We start from the raw sequence: 25,024 nt of genomic DNA, 5'->3' as shown, positions 1-25,024 counted from the left end.
TATCTCTGTGGGTCCTTCAATTTCCCACCTTTCAGATCTAATTAAATCTCAATCACACCATCACTACTGTCTTTACCTTGAATGATACAAACTTCTGATCATTAGGCAGCTGTGGACCAGAGAGAAACTGACCGACAGAGATTTTGAATCTTTAATAAAGTGGACATTTTTTATTTTCATGTAAAAAATAAAGAAATGATTCATGTCAACGAAGTGAATAAAACATCCTGATGTTTTAAAATATAAGAAGCTTGTCTGAACTCAGCAGTAATTTATTTATAACAGCGACTCCCAGCTTCACGACCCGACCTGTAAATATAATGTCACTTTTTACATTTAAAAGTAAAATTTGCATAAAATGTGCACAATTTTCTTCACATAACCTGGAAATATTCACGACTTTGACTTTTGTGAGTCAAAGGACAGAGCAGCAGCAGATCCACTGATGATGCTGTGTCACATCCACAGGAACACACAGGGAGGACGGTGGACTGGACACTGTGTGACAGCTGATCTCAGAGCAGCTCACCTCCTGTGATTCCTCTGGAGCTCTGTCTCCACTCTGCCTCCCAGCAACAAGGCCCAGTCAGAGCCGCTCTACACACAAGCTGCTGCTGCTTCAGCCTCTGGATCCTCAGGACACAGCTCAGCCTCCATCCACACACACTGTCCTCTTCACACTCACCAAGACAGCTCCCACCTGTTGAGAGAAGAAGACATCAGTGTCACAGAGACTCACTTCATCAGCTGTGAGTCAGTGATGCAGCTCATCCAGTAGAAAGAGCAGTAGGGACTACAGTCCTGTTCAGAGGTGGAGCAGCTTCCTCTCTACTTCATGTTCACGTGTTGGAATGAACACGCTAAGAGCTCAGTGTGTGTCCTCTGCATGTCAAAGTGCAGAGTGGACACCTGAGAGGTGGATTTACTGCTGTTACAGGTGAAGCCATGTTTCACTGTGTGAGCATGTGCTCATAAAAGGGGCAGGGTTTACTGCGTATGTCCAATCACAGACATGGACAGTTTGACTGACAGCAGAGCCTCATATTTCACAACCAGGATCAAACTGTTCTCTAATAAAAATCAGAGGAGAACAAACACATGATCCAGAATAAAAGAAACTCAGTTACAGCTGCCTATTGCAGGAAGAACAGCTGGTAAAACATCTGGTAGAATTTGGTAAAAATATATTACCTGACCACTGTTCTGACCCTCAAATGTGTATGATGTTTAGTTACGCAACAGCACTCCCTTGGGGCAGTTTAGGTATATAACATTGCCAGGGGTCAAGGTGTGATTCGCCCAAAAGTAATTCTGAGTTAGTTTATTTGCATTAATTTATATACGTCAGCTCTACAGATAAGTTGTGTTATTCTTCTGTAAGTATTGCTGTCTACAAATTGTGTCTCTACAACCAGAAGGCAACTTTGCCACACAGTTTTATGTTTACGCCGGCGGTTCTTCCAAGCGGCTACGCTAAGCTAACATGTATCGCCATGCCTTTTAATATACGAGCCGCCGTGTGATGTTATTGAAGTAGCTCTGAGAGCCGGATCGTAATCTGTCATGTCTGTATTGTTTTTACAGTTTGACAAACTCATTAAAGTTGCGAAAGTCATCTCTGCCGTGGAGTTTTTTGAGAGCGTTAAGCTGGTTGGATATCTAGCGTCAGCGCTAGTGAGACCTTCACAGTGAAAAGACCTCATTACAGCGGCTACGGAAACGACGACATCCAGCTTACGGAGCTACATCAAGAGCTAAGTGGCTATCACAGGGCATGTGGCCAGCCTTCACGCCAGCCTCCATGCCAGCTTACCTCTTCATCTGATATCGATATCAACAGACTTTGACCATAATGGAAGACATGGACAACGCAAGTAAAGTGAGCACAGCGGAAGCTCTGTGTGCACGCCGGCATCACGCGCATCATCCAGTTCAAAGGCAAGTTTAGCGGTGGCCATGGCAAGAGCAAAAGCTCAAGGCACACTAGCTAGAGCAGCACACTCCAAGAGGGAAATCGAGCTGAAAGTCGAGCATGCCTTCTATACTCTGGATGCATTAAAGGAGGAAAAAGAAAAGGATGCTGCCATAGCCGAAGCAAAAACGTTGCAAGCTGGTTTATTAGAGTTTGATGTTGAAGTGTCCAGCAGAGGCTCTGGTCCAGTGGCTTAGGTAATTAAATACATGCGCACCGCTGATAATGTGGAATGGCAAGCCACAACAAGCACAGATGAATTACCTATGAAACATGAACAATGTTGCCCCTCATCAAAGTAAACCACAAATAAACAATTAAGATGATGCTGCATTCCTCACGCAAAGGTTTTTCCCAAACACAACCTGCTGCTCCTGCCTACACTACGCCTCATCACACATCACAGGCTCCTCAGGATTGTGAATCAGCACCGTCATGTGACAATGCTCCACCCAGGACCACCTGTCTGGAAACCTAAGACGTCCTCTCCCTCTTCAGAGCATGGCGGGGAGGAAGACATCAAGGTGCACACGAGTGTGTGGTGAAGGAGTAAGCTCCAGAGCATGCTCCAAGATATGCCTCGTAAGCTTGTATTGAGCCGGACACAGAGGGGAAGCCAAGAAAATGTATGTAATGCTGGATGGGCAAAGCAACCGCTCCTTGGCAAGTTCTTTGACTTTTTCAAAATCTCAGGGTCCTCTTATCCCTACACATTGAAAACATGTGCTGGGAAAATAGAGACAACTGGCAGGAGAGCCTGTGGGTTCACCGTTGAGTCAGCAGACAGGAGACAAAGCTTTCCTCTACCCACACTTCTAGTTCAACCAATATCCCAATTACCATTCTGACATACCTACCCTGACCACAGCTCGCCATCATTCTCACCTCTAGCACATCGCTGATGTAATACCACCCCTTGATCCCGATACCAACATACTCCTACTTGGCAGAGACATCTCAGGGTCCACAAGGTCCATGACCACAAACTCGCGCCATCAGTGGAGGACATGATGTTTCTCCAGATTATGGAAGCTGAGTTCCATCAAGACAGATCAAATAGCCGGGTCGGACAACTACCTTTCAGGTCACCAAGAAAGAGACTGTCTAATAATAAGAAACAGGCACACAACCGCCTTGTGTCATTGCGGCGCACACTCAAAAAACGGCCGCAGATGAAGGCCCATTTCATAGAGTTCATGGAAACATGCTCAGCAAAGAGCAAAAGTGCTGGTATCTACCCCTGTTTGGCGTATATCATCCTAAGAAGCCTGATAAGATCCGAGTGGTTTTCGATTCCAGTGCATCATATGATGGAGTTTCCCTCAACGAGGTCCTGCTCACAGGCCCGACCTCAATAATAGACTGCTAGGTGTACTAATGAGGTTCAGGAAGGAACAGGTGGCCATTACTGCAGACATATAACACAGGTTTCACTACTTTGTCGTGAAGGAGGATCATAGAAACTTTCTCTGATTCCTGTGGTACAGAAACAATGACCTCAACTGCGACATAGTTTATTACAGGATGCGCGTCCACCTCTATGGAAACATTCCCTCCCCTGCTGTGGCCATTTTGCACAAGATTGCATCAAATCGACCCAGGGTCATCGAGGCATTCCCACCTGAGGATCTTCCAAAGATGTAGAGGCCCTAAACCTCTTTGCTGATGAGCTACCCACAAAACTTAGCCTTGGGTTGTCTTGGAACATGCGCACTGATGCTTACACATTTCAGAGCGCAGCCGATCAGAAGCCTTTCACTCACAGAGGAGTATTGACAATGGTAAACAGTCTTTACAACCCCATTGGATTCCTTGCACCAGTCTCAATGCATGGAAGGCTGGTACTCAGAGACCTAACCATGCAAGCAGAAGACTGCCCAAAGACATGAAAATGGACTTGATAAGGTGGAGAGAGTCACTCCAAGATTTTACGGGAACTCCAGATAGCACACCCCTATGCATCTTTTCTACTGCAGGTGCAAAAGCAAAAGAACTATGTGTCTTCGCAGATGCGTAAAAGTGAAAGCAATTGCAACTGTGGTCTACATTAAGGTGACTAGCCATGCAGGACAAACTGAAGTGGGCTTTTTCTTAGGGAAAACCAAGTTGGCTCTCCAGCCTGGACTTACAATCCCGAGACTGGAACTATGTGCGGCTGTACTCGCAGTGGATGAAATAACGTGTGTGAACGAGATAAATAACTCGGGGCCAGGAGATCTGAATCTGTTGTTTACCAACAAGATGAGTGGAAGAGTAGAAGATTCTTGATGAGAAACGTTTGAATCCCATGATGTGGCCTCGATAATGAGCTCTAGTTTGACACAAACTGTCATCTCATTTAATTCTAATTTAACATAATTCCTCTTCATACATAACTTGAATCCATTCATTTATTAATCTGTAACATTATTAATATTCAGCTGCTTGTTAAAGCACATCTGAGTTTAGTTCTGGATTTCCTAAACTGATCTGCAGGACATAGACCAGGTCCAAATAATCTAGTTTTACTATATCAGGACTTGTTTTTTTATCCACGATGTTTGATTTCATATTTATCATCCATGTTATGAGTTTGTGCTGACATGGATAGTGTCTCTGAGGACACACACTGTCTCACTGACTCTGAGTTCAATTAAAACACATGGACCTATTTTCAGGAAGTGTTTTGGTGACAGGATGATTCCAGACAAAAATTTAGATGTTCTTGGTGAGTTAGAGATCAACTGAACCAACCAGATGTTGATTTAAACTTCCCTTAATCTTCCCTTTAAGGAGAGTGTGCACCACACAACAGTGTAGAGTCACTGTGGTCAGTGGGTGGAGCTTTTATACAGGTTGATATTCAACTTAACCTGGAGCAGGTAAGCCGTTCATCATAAGTTACCATGGTGATTTATCTGAGGTTAACCTGTTTGAATAACAGACCCTGGATCAGTGATACTGACTGTGTTTAGTAAAATACTGATGAAAGCAGCGTGGACTGACTCCAACCATCTACTGACCTCAGAGTCTGCAGTCGACAGTCTGAACTGTGCTTTAGTTCAAGCAGCTCCTTCACACCTGAGTCCTGTAGGTCGTTGTTGTTCGTCAGATCCAGTTCTATCAGATGAGAGGGGTTTGACCTCAAAGCTGAGGCCAGAGAAGAACAGCTGATCTCTGACAGACTGCAGCTCTTCAACCTGAATAAAGAATAAAGCATAACTGTAAATTTTACTGAGTTCATGTGTGAAAATAACTAAAGAATATCCATGTCAGCACAAACTCGGATGATAAATATGAAATCAGACATGGTGGACAAAAAACAAGTCCTGATTCAGTAAAACTAGATTATTTGGACCCGGTCTCTGTCCTGCAGATCAGTTTAGAAAATCCAGAAGTAAACTCAGATGTGCTTTAAAAAGCAGCTGAATATTTGTAATGTTACAGATTAATTGATGAATGGATTCAAGTAATATATGAAGAGGAATTATGTTAAATTATAATTAAATAATATAAATTGTTTGTAAATGCTGTTTTATAGATATGAGATCTACAAAAGTCAGTCAGTGAACTGACCTCAGAGTCTCCAGTCGACAGGTTGGACTCTGTAGAAAACCACACAGCTCCTTCACTCCTGAGTCCTGCAGGTTGTTGTTAGTCAGATCCAGTTCTTTCAGATGAGAGGGGTTTGACCTCAGAGCTGAAGCCAGAGAAGAACAGCTGATCTCTGACAGACTGCACTGATACATCCTGGATAAAGAAATATGAATATTAGAATGTGTCTTCCTGTTGTTGTGGATCGTCATCATGAAAAAAACACAGACTCTCAACATGCTGCTGACCTCAGTCTAGTCTGTGACCTGAAGATAAATATCAGATCAGACATGTTGGACCATTGTTTCATTCATCAGCTTCTTCTCTGTGTGTTGGTCACTGAGCAGGTTTGTGTAATTAAACACTGTTTAAAGTAGGGATGGCTCCTGACAGTCACTTCCTGTTTGTTTCTATACTTATCAACTGTCCAACGTGTTTCAATATGAATGCGTCTTATTTTGAAAAACTGAGGAGGCAAGTGCTCGTTCTCAGTCCACATGTTATTTACTGACACTTTCTTAGTGATCAGGAGCAGGTGAGTGCAGGTAAATGGAGTTGATGAGGTGGACGTGACTGACAGGCTGGGTGAGTGACAGATGACTGAGGGACAGTGAGCAGAGCAGAACTGAGACAATCGAAATCTAAATAATAACCGAATAAGAAAGAAAGTCTGAAAAGTGAAGAAGAATTTAAGGACCTCAGATTCTCCAGTTGACAGTTTGGACTCTCCAGTCCAGAACACAGCAGCTTCACTTCTGAATCCTGCAGTTCGTTTCCACTCAGATCCAGTTCTCTCAGATGTGAGGGGTCTGACTTCAGAGCTGAGGCCACGACTTCACAGTGAATATCTAAAAGTCGACAACTAATAAGTCTGTAATTAAAGAAAATATCTGTTAGACTAAAATCAGAAAACACAACATTCATACAAAACGTGATCATGTGACCCTCACCCTGGTAAATCCCCTTTTTGTCTCATGAACATGTTAAAAACTCCTCAAAAGAATCCTTTCAGGTTTGGTTCAAGCGTTCATTTCGACTGACAGAGGAACTCATTAGAATCAGGTGGTGAAAGGTCAAAGGTCAAGGTCACACATCATGTTTCTCGCCACCTGAACATGATGTCTCAAGTCTGTCTTTAGGGGATTTCTTCACATTTTGACCAGTAAACTGATTATATTTCAGTGGTCAAAGGTCAAAGGTTACAGTGACCTCATGTTATTGTGAATGCCACATGTCAGGAACCTGGAGGGACGGACACTGCACTGGTTGGTGGTGGCGTACAAACGCAGGGTGGTAATTCTAGTTTGACCAGAAAGAGGAAAAAAACATATGGGTTCATTCTGCGCATGCAATCTGGATAATCATCAATCAATCAAATTTTATTTGTATAGCCCATATTCACAAATTACAATTCATCTCATAGGGCTTTAACAGGGTGTGACATCCTCTGTCCTTAACCCTCAGCAAGAGTAAGGAAAAACTACAAAAAACCCTTTTAACAGGGTAAAAATATGTAGAAACCTCAGAGAGAGCCACATGTGAGGGATCCCTCTCCCAGGACGGACAGAAGTGCAATAGATGCCACGTGCAGGAGAACATCATCAATAATCAAAGTCTCTAGCAGCATTGATGAAGCACAGTCCATGCTCAGCAACCATCTAGACCACGATCCACCATCCAGACCAGACGCCACTTCAGTCCTCAGTCACCGTCCACCGCCGCCCACCAGGAGGACCCATCACAAGCCACCACTGCGGTCCTGGTCCACCGCCCGTGCCCAATGCCAACGCGACACAGGGTCCGCCACCAGCACCACGATCAGCCCACATGACTCAGAATCCGCCACACTGGATCCAACACCGCGACCCCCGGTGCGCGATCCACAAACCGCAATCCATGGTGCGGCCACAGAGGCCCTGGATCTGCGGGTGATAAAGCAAAGGGATTCCGGGGAAGGGGGATAGGGATGGAGAAGAGGAAGGAGAAGCTGGAAAGAGAAGCTCCGTGTGTCATGTGTCATAAAATAGAACAAGTAACGTTCTGGCGCACTAATTAGCTCTAACTATAAGCTTTATCAAAAAGAAAGGTTTTGAGCCTACTTTTAAACGAACAGATGGTGACTGCCTCCCGAACTGAAAGTGGTAGATTATTCCACAGCCGAGGGGCTTGATGGCTAAAAGCTCTGGCTCCTACTCTACTTTTAGAGAATTTAGGGACGACAAGTAGGCTTGAATTCTGGGAGCGGAGTGCTCTAGTGGGTTTATAAGGTATTAACAGCTCTTTAAGGTATAAAGGCGCTATATTATTAAGGGCCTTGAAGGTGATAATGTTTTACTACACGTGGCGTCTATTCCACTTCTGTCCGTCCTGGGAGAGGGATTCTCACATGTGGCTCTCTGAGTTTTCTACATATTTATACCCTGTTAAAAGTTTTTTTAGTAGTTTTTCCTTACTCTTGCTGAGGGTTAAGGACAGAGGATGTCACACCCTGTTAAAAACCTATGAGACAAATTGTGATTTGTGAATATGGGCTATACAAATAAAATTTAATTGATTGATTGATTGATGCGTTAATGCGTTAAAATAATTACCGCATTAATACCACAAATTAATCATCCCGCGTTAACAAGTTAAATTTGACAGCCCTTATATATATATAAATATATATATAGAAATATACGGCAAACTCCAGCAAAGTGATCACTTGGATTTCGCTCATCTCCACTGATTGAACATATTATTGATCATGTCTGGACTCACTGAGCCTTCCTGCAGTTCCTCACAGCCGGGATCAGTCTCCATCGACCCTGGTCTGATGTGTTGAACTTCTCCAGGTCCAACTCATCCAGAACCTCCTCTGACATCTGCAGCATGTAGGCCAGAGCTGAGCAGTGGATCCCAGAGAGTTTCTCCTTAGATCTGTTCTCTGACGTCAGGAACTGTTTCATCTGCTGATGAACTGAGTGGTCGTTCATCTCAGTCAGACAGTGGAAGATGTTGATGCTTCTGTCTGGAGAAATGTCTTCACTCTCCATCTCCTTCAGGTTGTTGATGACTCTCTGGATGATCTTTGGATTATTTTCTTTCCGACCCAGCAGGCCTCCTAAGACTCTCTGGATGATATTTGGATTGTTCTCTGTCCGACCCAGCAGGCCTCCTAAGACTCTCTGGTTGGACTCCAGACTGAGGCCGTGAAGGAAGCGAACAAACAGGTCCAGATGACCATTTGTACTGGTGAGGGATTTCTCCATGGTTCTCTTCAGGAGGTCATCCAGGGAGAAGGTACAGTCTGTGTCCTCATATGTTCCCAAGAAAATGTTGAGTTCTTCTGTGTTCCTCTTGGTGTAACAGTGGAACATGTAGACTGCAGCCAGAAACTCCTGAACGCTCAGATGAACAAAGCAGTAGACTGATTTCTGGAAGATCACACACTCTCTTCTGAAGATCTCAGTACAAACTCCTGAGTACAGCGAGGCCTCTGTGACATTAAGTCCACACCGCTCCAGGTCTTCTTGGTAGAACATGATGTTTCCTTCCTCCAGATATTTAAGTGCCAGGCTCCCCAGCTTCAGGAGAACGTCCCTGTCAGCCTCCGTCAGCTGCTGTGGAGTCGTCTCATGTCCCTCACCGTACTTGTTGTTCTTCCTCTTTGTCTGAACCAGCAGGAATTGTGAGTACAGGTCAGTCAGGGTCTTGGGCAGCTCTCCTCTCTGGTCTGTGGTCAACATGTGCTCCAGAACTGTAGCACTGATCCAGCAGAAGACTGGGATTTGACACATGATGTGGAGGCTCCTGGACATCTTGATGTGTGAGATGATTCTGCTGCACAGCTCTTCATCACTGAATCTCCTCCTGAAGTACTCCTCCTTCTGGGCGTCAGTGAAGCCTCGTACTTCTGTGACCCTGTCAACACATGAAGGAGGGATCTGATTGGCCGCTGCAGGTCTGGAGGTTATCCAGATGAGAGCCGAGGGAAGCAGATTCCCCCGGATGAGGTTTGTCAGCAGCACGTTGACTGATGACCTCTGTGTGACCTCAGACACAAGCTCCCTGTGGTTGAAGTCCAGAGAAAGTCTGCTTTCATCCAGGCCGTCAAAGATGAACAAAGGTTTACAGACAGTGAGCGTCTCTGCAGTGAGCTTCTGTAACGCTGGATGGAAAACACGGAGCAGCGTGAGAAGACTGTGCTGCTGGTCCTTCACCAGGTTCAGCTCCCTGAACGAAAGCACAGCCAGCAGACCCACATCCTGGTTCTCTAAACCCTCTGCCCAGTCCAGAGTGAACTTCTGCACCAAGAAGGTTTTTCCAACGCCAGCGACGCCGTTGGTCAGGACGACTCTGATGCTGCTCTGCTGGTCAGTGGAGGCTTTAAAGATGTCGTGGCACTTGATGGGAGTGTCGTGGAGGATCTTCATCTTGGAAGCCGTCTCAAGCTGCCTCACCTCATGTTGAGTATTAACCTCTTCACTTTGTCCCTCTGTGATGTAGACCTCAGTGAAGATCCTGTTGAGGAGGGTTCTACTTCCTGTTTCATCACTTCCTTCAGTCACATGTTCACATCTCCCCCTCAGACTGAGCTTATGTTCATCTGAAACCTCCTGCAGACCAAGATCTGCTGAAAGACAAGAAACAATGTCAGAGACAGAGAATATGAGAATCTGCTGATTGTTTTCATCAGATACAGGAAAAACTACAGAAAATAAAAGCTTTTTAACTTTGTGCTTTTCTAACGATGTTAAATGTTGATGCTGTATGAAGGAACAAAATAAAACCACATGTGCTGATGTCAGAAGTGAAGACATCAGCAGACACATGTACAGTGCTGCTCTGACCGGCTGTCTGACCTCCAGCTCCTGTTCTGGATCTTTGTCCACACTGGGGACAGGAGGAGCCTCCTGAATAATCAGTCTGGTCCCAGTATGAGGTGATGCACTGTCTGCAGAACCAGTGTCCACAGCTGGTGGAGACTGGATCCTTCAGGACGTCCTGACACGAAGCACAGCAGGACGACTGCTCCTCCTCAGAAACATGAGTCCTCTTCCTCTCCCTGTGAAGACATTTCCTGATAAGTCACATGTCACAGTCACAGGTTGTCATTAATTCTGTCAAGGAGGTGTTGTTCTGCGGGGGGGGGGGTTAAACCAGTAAACTTGGCGGTGGGTTATGTTCTGTGAACCAGATTCGGGGGGGGGGGGGGGGGGGTCCTCTTTCACAGACATGTTCAGAGGACTGATGTTTACCAGTGTGTGGAATTTGGTGCAGATCCAAATCCAAATGAGTCTCTAGTGGATTTCAAAGTGGTTTCATAAGGAGCGTGTTGGTTCTTGGTGGAGGTCTGAGCTCTTTGAGTGATTCTGAGAGATTAGTCACCAACTTCAATGAAGCTGTGTCCTAATGCAGGGGCCACACTAGAGGAAACTAGATCCTCTTCAGAGCAGGTCACAGTAGAAACAGTCTCTTACTCTGTGTGTGAGGGTCCAGGTTCATTACTGAAGAATGGAGGAGGTTCTTTGGACCGGTCACTCTTCAGAGACAGACAGCTGGACCCTGGAGACTCTGCTCTCAGTCTGTGGTCCTGACCTCTGCAAACACAAACATGTTTTTGTTCAGAACACATCATTCACTGGTTCATTCTCTGAGGATTCAGTTTGGAGGTTCACAAGTTTGTAGCAGGTCTCTTACTTTGTGTGTGAGGGTCCAGGTTCATTACTGAAGTTTGGAGGATCATACATGGACCGGTCACTCTTCAGAGACACACAGCTGAACCCTAGAGACTCTGCTCTGTCCTCCTCTTCCTCCTCATAACCACTCATCTTCAGTCTGAGAGGAAAAACACTGTGAGCTCAAAGGAATCAGGACAAACAAGTCTGTTCAATAAACACACCCCAAAATACCAAGATAGGACACACACACACACACACACACACACATACATACACTAAGGTGACTGTAACGTATGATTCTGAAAACACGTTCAGTTATTAAACACTTGATGAACAGATGTGATGAACAGATAAAACATGGAACTGTGAGTTAACTGTTAATTAGTCCTTTGAAGGCTCTTTGTTCCACAGCTGCTGTTCACATCTGTCTCTGGGATCCGATCACATGACGTCTGTCACCAGGTGTGAACTGACAAACTTAGAGTCATGTGATCAGCAGACGGATGTTAACAGCAGGTGTGAGAGTGAGACAGTGAAACTTTCAGAAAGTTGTGTTCACACTCACCTGCTCACTTCTCTTCCTTCTGCTCATCAAGGTGAAAATGGAGTCTGACACTTCCCTGTTCTCAGGCTCCTCCTCTCTCTCTTTAAGTAGATATGAGAGTTGCTCACAGACCATTTAAAGCACCAGTGTGTAAGACTCAGGTGAAAGGATCCATCTTTGGAAATTAAATATAAAATAATCCTAGTGATGTTTCCACTGGTGTGTTTCATCTAAATTGTTTGAATCACAGTTTCCTTTACTCTAGAATGTGAAGATCTGTATCAGGCTATAACATGAAACTCAGCACGTTGTCCTGTGGAGTGGAGCTTCCTGATACAGCTGCTCACAGGAGGAAACATTGCATTTGTTGGGGACTATTTCAAGTGGTGGATGAGATGTGTCAGGCTGTGGATGAAGACACAATATGTTCATATCAACAAGATAAACAATTAAATATCACCAGACTTGTTCTTTTAAACGTCTTCTCCTGATAATCAGAGAGAGTTTGAGTTTTGGGCTGTGAATCATTGATTAAAGTCTGTTCTTCTTCTTCTGGTTATAACACTGAAGGATTCACGTCTCCTTCTTGTCTCCTCTAACAGATTTGACTTTTCTTTCTTCTACTCCCCAGCCTATGTTTATAATACTGAATATTGGATAGTGGTCACTTCCAATTGTTGAGTCTTCCCATACTTCCCACTCACATGTCCATGCCACCTCACTTTATACCAGTGTCAAATCCAGTGCTGAAGTGTTACCTGTGTGTACATCTATCCTTGTCCCTCTCCCGTCATTAATACATATTAAATTACTATCCTCCAATAGTTCTATGTGATTTAAATTCCCCTCAGCAAAAGATATGATTCCTAATCTGACCTTGTATCTGCTTGAGTTTATTGATTCCTAGTTTCCTGCATGAGTTATAGTCATTTATGATGTTAAACTGTCCTTCTTTTGTCCATATTTCTAACACAATATATTCTTCTTCTTCTCCTTTTTTCCCCTTACTGATATCAAACATGCCATGGTTTGCATCGTGTCATTAACCCTCAACAAGAGTGTAATCGAAGATTCCACTGATTAATGTCTTACCACTGAAATCATTCCTGTCATTCATCGCGAATGCTCTTTCTGTAGTAAATTCATTCCAAACTTTGCTCTTCTTAAAGCCCCTTTAGCCATCCTGTACCCTGGCATATCACTCAGTACTCACAAACATATCGTTTGGACTCCAGAGGCTGACGAAGCATTTGTCACACTGAACAAGACGCTGCAGCAATCTACAACTCTAGCTCTCCCCAACCCTGACAAACCGTTTGTTCCAGCTGTGGATGAAAAGGCCGCTGCATGACTTCCGTCCTCCATCAGTCTCCTGGGGACAAATATCGTCCCATCACCTACTTCTCCATCAAACTTTACCCTGTGGCGGCCGGTCTTCCAGGTTGCTTGCGTGCAGTGGCCGCATGGGAAAAAGCCTCCCTTGCCTAACGAGACATCGCAGGTTACTCTTACTTGACACTCCTTGTTCCTCATGCTGTGTCTCTCTTTCTTACAGAACAGAAGGCCTCACATCTCTCTGCTGTTCGCTGGCTGCAGTATCACACTGTTCTTGACATGCCCAACGTCACAGTGAAATGCTGTTCAACTTTGAACCCAGCCACGCTTCTTCCGCTTACAACGGGAAAGAACACAACTCTGTTGCCGAGCTCATCGCACTCACGAAAGCATGCAAATTGGCTACATGTAAAACACTAACAGTTTACACTGACTCCAGATATGCTGTCAGGCATGCGTAGTCTGTGCCACACAGAATGTCGGTTGGCCAGTGGCTGTAACCAGCCAGGCAGCACAGCCACCACCTACTCAACCTTTTAAACATCTGATGATGGACTTCATAGAGCTATTGCCATCAGAAGGTAATCTTACTGCTTAGTGATGGTCGACATATGTCAGGCTTGATGGCTCCCTGGCCTGAATTTGGTGATGGGGGTATGTGGAGGTGAGGGGGCTGGGAGAGCATCCTTCACCTGCACCACAAAGATCAATAAGTATAGGTGAGAGCTGTTAGCAGATTGATCCTCAGGCTTAAAAAGGCACCCTCTGAGTTGCCTCAAGAGAACATGCTCAAGACACTGATGACCGAGCACACGGGAGAACACTCAAAGACACGCCAGCAGAAACTGCTGGCCTTTATGTTTGATTTAAGTTTATGTTTGCACCATGGTATGGTCTACTGCTACACCCACATATATATATATATATATTATATTCATATAATTGAATGTTTCCAGAATATAGAGATAACCTGCTAAAATTTGATTCCTATGGGAATCAGGAATTGTTGCTGAAGGAGAAAGGAGCGTAGAGCCCATGGCTGGAGCTGGGAATACAGCTCCCATAATCCTGTGGGAGCGACGTACCAGGAAGTACAGAAATAAGAGCCAGCTCACCAGTGTTGTTTACATTACGTGCAGGGAAGATGGTGTATTATTCGAGACTGAATTGTTTCAGACAAAACATTCCCACAGGATCCAGGCGTATTTCCTCTGCCTCGGGGGACAACATCCTGAGGTGAGGGAGAAGTTGGTGGAGCAGCAAGGCCCCGGGAGGAGGTCATCTGCAACGCTGCCACCAGCATTTGTTCGGCCTTGCAGCACTTAAAGTGAGAGCAGGTCAAAATGGAGGTGGAAACAGAAACTCCAGCTCAGTACAAACTTCTGATCATTGAGCTGCTTTGGAACACACAGAAACGGACCGACAGAGATTTGTAATACTTAATGAAGTGGAAACTGTTTATTTTCATGTAAAAATAAAGAAATTATTCATGTAAACAAAGCAGCCACAAGATTTTAACCCTAACCCTAACCCTAAGTGAATAAAAAAACCTGAGGTTTGAAACAGACATTATCATGATGATCAAACTGGATTTCGTGGTTTTCCTGCAGCAGTTGAATTAAATAATTTGAAGCTGAGATTTTCGACCTTAAAACAGTGAAACATGGAAGGTGAAAAACTCAGATCAGATAACCTACGACTTTACAGAGTAATTAAACAGTACGTTCATAAATAAACGTAAATAAGATCATACTCAAAATAATCATTTATCATTGATAAAACATAACGTCCTGTCGGAGTTTACACAAGTTGATAGTTACAAGTGATGACATCACGTCCTGGACGTAGTGAGGTCTGAGCGTGAAGTACGATCAGAGACTTTATATAAATGATTCTTCTGCAGTCGATCACGTTGTGGATTGAAAATGTCACTTTAAAGGGATTTTCCCTAGTTTCCTTTTATTTCATGTACATTTGTGAATAAATGTCGATGAGTGTGATCTTATTGTCCGATGTTGAATAAACGCTGTACATGAAAGAAAGTCCACTCGTTTAAAACTTTCTCTTTGTACATGAGCAGGAAAATGCAGATCAGTTATAAACACGTGTGTAGCAAAAGACGTTTTCATCTTCTCAGTGAAGCATAGCCGCAGGCTCCCGGTTCGAAAGCAGCAGATCCAGTGATGATGCTGTGTCACATCCACAGGAACACACAGGGGGGATGGTGGACTGGACACTGTGTGACAGCTGATCTCAGAGCAGCTCACCTCCTCTGATTCCTCTGGAGCTCTGTCTCCACTCTTCCTCCCAGCAACAAGGCCCAGTCAGAGCCGCTCTACACACAAGCTGCTGCTGCTTCAGCCTCTGGATCCTCAGGACACAGCTCAGCCTCCGTCCACACACACTGTCCTCTTCACACTCACCTTTAGTCCTCCCTCCTCCATCTGTTGAGAGAAGAAGACATCAGTGTCACAGAGACTCACTTCATCAGCTGTGAGTCAGAGATGCAGCTCATCCAGTAGAAAGAGCAGCAGGGACTTCAGTCCTGTTCAGAGGTGGAGCAGCTTCCTCTCTGCTTCATGTTCACGTGTTGGAATGAACACGCTAAGAGCTCAGTGTGTGTCCTCTGCATGTCAAAGTGCAGAGTGGACACCTGAGAGGTGGATTTACTGATGTTACATGTGAAGCCATGTTTCACTGTGTGAGTACATGCACATAAAAGGGGCGGGGTTTACTGTCTATGACCAATCACAGACATGGACAGTTTGACAGCAGAGCCTCATATTTCACAACCAGGATCAAACTGTTCTATAATAAAAATCAGGAGAACAAACACATGATCCAGAATAAAAGAAACTCAGTCACAGCTGCTAAATGCAGGAAGAACAGCTGGTAAAACATCTGTGATTGTGTCAATGTGTAAGTTACAGCGCCCCCTGGTGGCATTTGGTAAAAATATATTATATGAGCACAATATAATAACGTGTGTGAACGAGATAAATAACTCGAGGCCACGAGATCTGAATCTGTTGTTTACTAACATGACAAGTGGAAGAGAGGAAGATTCTTGATGAGAAACCTTTGAATCCAAGGATGTGACACACACTGTCTCTGAGGACACACACTGTCTCTGAGGACACACACCGCCTCACTGTCTCTGAGGACACACACCGTCCCACTGACTCTGAGGACACAGACTATCTCTATGTCTGAGAGGACACTCACTGACTCTGAGGAGACACACTGACTCTGAGGAGACACACTGACTCTGAGGAGACACACTGTGGTGGAAACCTCTGACATCATTACTCAATAGAAACACATGGACCTGTCTTCATGAAGCTGACTGAGGTCATCTGGTGTTTTGGTGACAGGATGAGTCTGGAGAGATTGAGATGTTCTGGGTGAGTTAGAGATCAACTGAACCAACCAGACGTTGATTTAAACTTCCCTTATCCGTCCCTTTAAGGAGAGTGTGCACCACACAACAGTGTAGAGTCACTGTGGTCAGTGGGCGGAGCTTCTATACGGGTTGATCTCCAACTTAACCTGGAGCAGATTAGCCGTTCATCATTAGTTACCATGGTGATTTACCTCGTTAAGAAGTGGACGAGCTTCGGAGAACTGAAAAAACTAAACCTGAAGTGAACCTGATAACCACAAATCCTGCTTGATAGCAGAGACCCTGGATCTGTGATTCTGATTGTGTTTAGTAAAATACTGATGAAAGCAGCGTGGACTGACTCCAACCATCTACTGACCTCAGAGTCTCCAGTCGACAGGTTGGACTCTGCTGTAGATCAAGCAACTCCTTCACTCCTGAGTCCTGCAGGTCGTCGTTTTTACTCAGATCCAGTTCTCTCAGATGAGAGGGGTTTGACCTAAGAGCTGAAGCCAGAGAAGAACAGCTGATCTCTGACAGACTGCAGCTCTTCAACCTGAAAAAAGGATCAAACTTAACTCTAAGTTTAACTGAGTTCATGTGTGGAAATAGAACACAAATATTCATGTCAGCACAGACTCATAACATGGAAGATAAATATAAAATCAGACATGTTGGACTAAAGACGAGTCCTGATTCAGTAAAAGGATTTTTTGGACCCGGTCTCTGTCCTGCAGATCAGTTTAGGAAATCCAGAACTAAACTCAGATGTGTTTTAACAAGTAGCTGAATATTTAAAATGTCATATGATTTAATCAATGGATTCAAGTTATGTATGAAGAGGAATTATGTTCATTCAGAATTAAATGAGATCAATTGTTATAAATGCTGTATTATAGATTATATCTACAAAAGTCAGTCAGTGTACTGACCTCAGAGTCTCCAGTTGACAGGTTGGACTCTGTAGAAAACCACACAGCTCCTTCACTGCTGAGTCCTGCATCTTGTTGTTACTCAGATCCAGTTTTCTCAGATGACAGGGGTTTGACCTCAGAGCTGAAGCCAGAGAAGAACAGCTGATCCCTGACAGACTGCAGCTCCACAACCTGAATAAAGAAATATGAATATTAGAATGTGTCCTCCTGTTGTTGTGGATCGTCATCATGTCAACACAGACTCTCAACATGCTGCTGACCTCAGTCCAGTCTGTGACCTGAAGATAAATATCAGATCAGACATGTTGGACCATTGTTTCATTCATCAGCTTCTTCTCTGTGTGTTGGTCACTGAGCAGGTTTGTGTAATTAAACACTGTTTAAAGTAGAGATGGCTCCTGAGAGTCACTTCCTGTTTGTTTCTTGTCTTATTTTGAAAAGCTGAGGAGGACGAGTTCTTGGCCTAAGTCCACATGTTATTTACTGACACTTTCTTAGTGATCAGGAGCAGGTGAGTGCAGGTGAATGGAGTTGATGAGGTGGACGTGACTGACAGGCTGGGTGAGTGACAGATGACTGAGGGACAGTGAGCAGAGCAGAACTGACACAATTTAAATAAATAATGACCCAATAAGAAAGAAAGTCTGAAAAGTGAAGAAAGATTTAAGGACCTCAGAGTCTCCAGTCGACAGTTTGGACTCTCCAGTCCAGAACACAGCAGCTTCACTCCTGAATCCTTCAAGGAGTTTACACTCAGATTCAGTTCTCTTAGATGTGAGGGGTCTGACTTCAGAGCTGAGGCCACAACTTCACAGTGAGTGTCTGAGAGTCGACAACCACTGAGTCTGTAATGAAGAAAATATCAGTTAAAATAAAAATCAGAACACACAACATTCATACAAAACGTGATCATGTGACCCTCACCCTAGTAAATCCCCTTTTTGCCTCATGAACATGTTAAAAACTCCTCAAGAGAATCCTTTCAGATTTGGTTCAAGCGTCTGTCTTCAGGGGATTTCTTCACATTTTGACCAGTTGGACTCAAAGATGAAGTGATAATATTTGAGTGGTCAAAGGTTACAGTGCCCTCATATTATTGTGAAGTCAACATGCCAGGAACCTAGAGGAACTCACACTGCACTGGTTGGTGGTGGCGTACAAACGCCGGGTGGTAATTCAATGACATGGGTTCATGGAGAGGCTCATTCTGTGCATGCGTTAAAATAATTTACGTGAATTTTGACAGCCCATATATATATGGCATATTCCAGCACAGTATTCAATTGGATTTCACCCTTTCCATCTGATCTAGTAGCTCTTATATTAATATCAGAACAACAAGAATGTTTATATACAAACCAAATGTATACATGTATTAAAGTATATATTACTTCTCATCTACACTGATAGAACATGTTATTGATCATGTCTAGACTCACTGAGCCTTCCTGCAGTTCCTCACAGCCGGGATCAGTCTTTGTCGGCCCTGGTCTGATGTGTTGAACTTCTCCAGGTCCAAGTCATCCAGAACCTCCTCTGACATCTGCAGCATGTAGGCCAGAGCTGAGCAATGGATCTCTGAGAGTTTCTCCTTTGATTTGTTCTCTGACATCAGGAACTGTTTCATCTGCTGATGAACTGAGTGGTCGTTCATCTCAGTCAGACAGTGGAAGATGTTGATGCTTCTGTCAGGAGAAATGTCATCAGTCTGCATCTCCTTCAGGTTGTTGATGACTCTCTGGATGATCTCTGGATTGTTCTCTGTCCGACCCAGCAGGCCTCCTAAAACGCTCTGGATGATATTTGGATTGTTCTCTGTCCGACCCAGTAGGCGTCCTAAGACTCTCTGGATGATATTTGGATTGTTCCCTGTCTGACCCAGCAGGCCTCCTAAGACTCTCTGGATGATATTTGGATTGTTCCCTGTCTGACCCAGCAGGCCTCTTAAGACTCTCTGGTTGGACTCCAGACTGAGGCCGTGAAGGAAGCGAACAAACAGGTCCAGGTGACCATTTTTACTGGTGAGGGATTTCTCCATGGTACTCTTCAGGACGTCATCCAGGGAGAAGGTACTGTGTGTGTACGAATATGTTCCCAAGAAGTTGTTGAGTTCTTCTGTGTTCCTCTTGGTGTAACAGTGGAACATGTAGACTGCAGCCAGAAACTCCTGAACGCTCAGATGAACAAAGCAGTAGACTGATTTCTGGAAGATCACACACTCTCTTCTGAATATCTCAGTACAAACTCCTGAGTACACCGAGGCCTCTGTGACATTAAGACCACACCGCTCCAGGTCTTCTTGGTAGAACATGATGTTTCCTTTATCCAGATGTTTAAGTGCCAGCCTCCCCAGCTTCAGGAGAACGTCCCTGTCAGCCTCCGTCAGCTGCTGTCGAGTCCTCACATGTCCCTCACCGTATTTGTTGTTCTTCCTCTTTGTCTGAACCAGCAGGAAGTGTGAGTACAGGTCAGTCAGGGTCTTGGGCAGCTCTCCTCTCTTGTCTGTGGTCAACATGTGCTCCAGAACTGTAGCACTGATCCAGCAGAAGACTGGGATTTGACACATGATGTGGAGGCTCCTGGACGTCTTGATGTGTGAGATGATTCTGCTGCACAGGTCTTCATCACTGAATCTCCTCCTGAAGTACTCCTCCTTCTGGGCATCAGTGAAGCCTCGTACTTCTGTGACCCTGTCAACACATGAAGGAGGGATCTGATTGGCCGCTGCAGGTCTGGAGGTTATCCAGACGAGAGCTGAGGGAAGCAGATTCCCCCGGATGAGGTTTGTCAGCAGCACGTTGACTGATGACCTCTGTGTGACCTCAGACACAAGCTCCCTGTGGTTGAAGTCCAGAGAAGGTCTGCTCTCATCCAGGCCGTCAAAGATGAACAAAGGTTTACAGACAGCGAGCGTCTCTGCCGTGAGCTTCTGTAACGCTGGATGGAAAACATGGAGCAGCGTGAGAAGACTGTGCTGCTGGTCCTTCACCAGGTTCAGCTCCCTGAACGAAAGCACAGTCAGCAGACCCACATCCTGGTTTTCTAAACCCTCTGCCCAGTCCAGAGTTAACTTCTGCACCGAGAAGGTTTTTCCAACGCCAGCGACGCCGTTGGTCAGGACGACTCTGATGCTGCTCTGCTGGTCAGTGGAGGCTTTAAAGATGTCGTGGACCTTGATGGGAGTGTCCTGGAGGATCCTCATCTTTGAAGTCGTCTCAAGCTGCCTCATCTCATGTGTATTAACCTCTTCACTTTGTCCCTCTGTGATGTAGAGCTCAGTGTAGATCCTGTTGAGGAGGGTTCTACTTCCTGTTTCATCACTTCCTTCAGTCACATGTTCACATCTCCTCCTCACACTGAGCTTATGTTCATCTGAAACCTCCTGCAGACCACGATCTGCTGAAAGACAAGAAACAATGTCAGAGACAGAGAATCTGAGAATCTGCTGATTGTTTTCTTCAGATACAGAACAACTACAGAAAATAAAAGCTTTTTAACTTTGTGCTTTTCTAACGATGTTAAATGTTGATGCTGTATGAAGGAACAAAATAAAACCACATGTGCTGTTGTCAGAAGTGAAGACATCAACAGACACATGTACAGTGCTGCTCTGACCGGCTGTCTGACGTCCAGCTCCTCTTCTGGATCTTTGTCCACACTGGGGACAGGAGGAGTCTCCAGACTGGTCTATACTGGGACCAGACTGGTCCAAGGTGAACCAGTGTCCACAGCTGCTGGAGAGTGGATCCTTCAGGACGTCCTGACACGAAGCACAGCAGGACGACTGCTCCTCCTCAGAAACATGACTCCTCTTCCTCTCTCTGTGAAGAAATTTCCTGATAAGTCACATGTCACAGGTTGTCTTTACTTCTTTCAAGGAGGTTTTGTTTTCACCCACTAAGTTTGTGTGTCGGTTTGCTGCTAGTGGGATTATAAAACACCACTGAACAGATTACCTGTAGACTTGTCACGGTTTGAGGAAGGATATGGACCCAGGATGCAGAGGTAGTTAACAAAAAAAAGGTATTTAATATAAAAGGAGTCTTTAAACAAGACAAAAACAAAACATAACAGGAGACTACTGGACTACATTAGCTGGACTGGAGCCGACGCCACTGTGAGGACCACTGACATCGGAGAACGAGAGACATCAGCTGGGAGCCTCCGGCGCGGAGCAGGGACTGGAGCCGACCCCACTGTGAGGACCTCTGACGTCGGAGAATAAGAGATGTCAGCTGGGGGCCTCCAGCGCGGAGCAGGGGACTGCGACCCAGTCGGGACTGGAGGTGGCTGGTGCCTGTGAGCATGCTGCTAGAGGGAGAGACTTCTGCTGTGGATGCCTCCTCTCCAACGTCCACCACCCACAGCAAAACCCCTCTTGAGGTTGCGGGGTCCCCAAAAGGCCCGCCGCTTCCACAGTACAGGACAGGGGCTGGAGGTTGGTGCCTGCGATTTGGCCTTAGAGATGCTGGGGCACTGCTCCGACCTCTGCCACCAACCGTAGACCTCCTCTGCAGGCTGCGGGGTCCACCAAGGGCCAGGCGGGTTTCCTCAAACGGGTTAGAGGAGGGGACTTCATGGCTGCGCATCTTCCTCAACCTCTCCTGCAGCTCCGGGAGGTATGGCACGCTGTGGCTCAACCAAGGGCAATCTTTCAGCGAGGCCTCCATCACCAAGACCACGGAGTGTGCAGGGCTCTCCTCAGGACTTTTTATGACTCTGTGGTGGCCTCAACCATCTTCTACGCTGTGGTCTGCTGGAGGGGGGGTAGCACGGACAGAGACAGGAGCAGGCTCAACAGACTGATAAGAAGAGCGAGCTCTGTCCTGGACTGTCCTCTGGACTCCATTGAGGAAGTGGGGGACAGAAGGATGTTAGCCAAGCTGGCGTCCATCATGGGCAACACCTCTCACCCCCTACATGACATTGTGGGGTCCCTGAGCAGCTCCTTCAGCAGCAGACTGTTACACCCACGGTGTAAGAAGGAGAGGTTCCGCAGGTCCTTCATCCCGGCTGCAGTCAGGCTCTACAACACCAGCACCACCTGATAATGTTGTAGTCCCTGTCTATTATCTCTATCTCCACTAAACCTCTCACCATAGCTGTATTTGTATTTTTATTTTTCTTATTTATGTTTGTGTACAACACTTACCATCTACATTTATATCATGGTCACTTAAAATGGTTACATTGCAATATTTATATTTCCAGTATGCTATCTTGTAGTATTATTTATATTATGGTCACTTACTTCTTAATTATTTATAATTATTTTCTGTATCATGGTCACTACTGTTGCATATTTTTGTTTTCATTACAATAACACTTAACATCATTCCACTTTATCCCCAGCACCTGCTTTTGCACAGTGTCTGTTTTGCAGGTTGTTTGTTTCTGTACACTTGTTATGTGTAGTTTTAGTAGTGTACATATTGTGATCTTTTTCTTTTAATTGTGCTTCGGCACTGTTACTCTAATTCTGTTTTTCTATCAAGTGAATTTCCCCATTGTGTGGATAAATAAAGAAATCTAATCTAATCTCCTCCAGGGTCTCCGCAGGGTCTGGGGCTCCCCACTCAAGCTCAGACACCAGACAATCAAAATAATAAACTCTTTCAAAAAATAAACTCACCTCTGCTGGGTCAATACTTTTGGCCAGTTCGTTCTGTCACGGTTTGAGGAAGGAGATGGACCCAGGATGCAGAGGTAGTTAACAAAAAAGTATTTAATATAAAAGGAGTCTTTAAACAAGACAAAACCAAACAAAAACATAACAGAGTCAAAAACACTGTAGCCTACTCTGGAGAAACAGGAGCAGGCGCTGTGTGTCAATTTGCAAGGGGAACAGAGAAGATCCGGACGGAAAAGCTGGATGAGACAGCCGGACCAGACAAACCATAGATGACGAGGTGTAGAAACAAGTAGAAGAACAAATGAACTGACAGAGGACAAAGGGAAAAACAGAGGCTTAAATACAGAGAGGGAAGGCAGGGGCAATTAAACACAGGTGAAACACATGAGGATTGGGGACGACAATCAAGGCCAGGAAGTTAAGACAGAAACAACACACAAGGAAAGCGAGACTACAAAAATAAAACAAGAAACAGAAAACACAAAGACACAGAAATCCAGAAACTAAATTGACAGACGTCACAAAACTTGGTGGAAGGTTGTGGTCTATGAACCAGATCGGGGGGGGGGGGGTCCTCTTTCACAGACACGTTCAGAGGACTGATGTTTACCAGTGTGTTGAATTTGGTGCAGATCCAAACAAAATGAGTCTCTAGTGGATTTCAAAGTGGTTTCATAAGGAGTGTGTTGGTTCTTGGTGGAGGTCTGAGCTCTTTGAGTGATTCTGAGAGATTAGTCACCAACTTCAATGAAGCTGTGTCCTAATGCAGGGGCCACACTAGAGGAAACTAGATCCTCTTCAGAGCAGGTCACAGTAGAAACAGTCTCTTACTCTGTGTGTGACGGTCCAGGTTCATTACTGAAGTCTAGAGGAGGATCTTTGGACTGGTCACTCTTCAAAGACCGACAGCTGAACTCTGGAGATTCTGCTCTCAGTCTGTGGTCCTGACCTCTGCAAACATAAACATGTTTTTATTCAGAACACATCATTCACTGGTTCATTCTCTGAGGATTCAGTTTGGAGGTTCACATGTTTGTAGCAGGTCTCTTACTTTGTGTGTGAGGGTCCAGGTTCATTACTGAAGTTTAGTGGAAGACCTTTGGACCAGTCACTCTTCAGAGACACACAGCTGAACCCTGGCGACTCTGCTCTGTCCTCCTCTTCCTCCTCGTAACCACTCATCTTCAGTCTGAGAGGAAAAACACTTTGAGCTCAAAGGAATCAGGACAAACAAGTCTGTTCAAGAAACACACCCAAAAATACCAATGAAGGACACACACACACACACACACACAGAGACACACACACACACACACACACACCCACACACACACCAGCTAAGGTGACTGTAACGTATGATCCTGAAAACACGTTCTGTTATTAAACACTTGATGAACAGATGAAGATAAAAAGTGAAACTGTGAGTTAACTCTGTTAATTAGCCCTTTGAAGGCTCTTTGTTCCACAGCTACTGTTCACATCTCTCCCTGGGATCCGATCACATGAATCTACGTCTGTCACCAGGTGTGAACTGACAAACTTAGAGTGGTGTGATCAGCAGACGGATGTTAACAGCAGGTGTGAGAGTGAGACAGTAAAACTTTCAGAAAGTTGGTTTCAAACTCACCTGCTCACTTTTCTTCCTTCTGCTCATCCAGGTGAAAATGGAGTCTGACACTTCCCTGTTCTCATGCTCCTCCTCTCTCTCTTTACAGTAGATATGAGAGTTGCTCACAGACCAGTTAAAGCTCCAGTGTGGAAGACTCAGTTGAAAGGATCCATCTTTGGAAATTAAATATAAATGAATCCTTGTGATGTTTCCACTACTGTGTTTCATCTAAAAATTGAATGAATCACAGTTTCCTTTACTCTAGAATGTGAAGATCTGTATCACATTATAACGTCAAACTCAGCACGTTGTCCTGTGGAGTGGAGCTTCCTGTAACAGCCGCTTACAGGAGGAAACTGTGCATTTGTTGGCGATGCAA

The 25,024-nt window shown here is 44.9% G+C and overlaps 1 protein-coding gene across 1 annotated transcript; it reads right to left on the bottom strand.

Annotated features, from left to right (window-relative positions):
• Positions 1-171: 171 nt before the first annotated feature.
• LOC133957140 (NACHT, LRR and PYD domains-containing protein 12-like) lies at positions 172-24,218 on the bottom strand. Its single transcript, XM_062392585.1, has 12 exons — positions 24,088-24,218; positions 23,868-23,987; positions 21,001-21,225; positions 19,283-20,805; positions 18,844-19,186; positions 18,076-18,249; positions 17,402-17,575; positions 16,849-17,025; positions 6,243-6,416; positions 5,528-5,701; positions 4,975-5,151; positions 172-700 (listed from the first exon to the last, which is right to left on the bottom strand). The coding sequence occupies exons 1-12, from the start codon at positions 24,216-24,218 to the stop codon at positions 682-684; spliced, it is 3,411 nt and encodes a 1,136-aa protein (XP_062248569.1). The 3' UTR covers positions 172-681.
• Positions 24,219-25,024: the final 806 nt, after the last annotated feature.

Source organism: Platichthys flesus, chromosome 1 (assembly GCF_949316205.1).
Source record: "Platichthys flesus chromosome 1, fPlaFle2.1, whole genome shotgun sequence".
NCBI classification, from domain to species: Eukaryota; Metazoa; Chordata; class Actinopteri; order Pleuronectiformes; family Pleuronectidae; genus Platichthys; species Platichthys flesus.
Note: the sequence above shows the minus strand (reverse complement) of the source record. Positions and strands in the feature narration are given on the sequence as shown.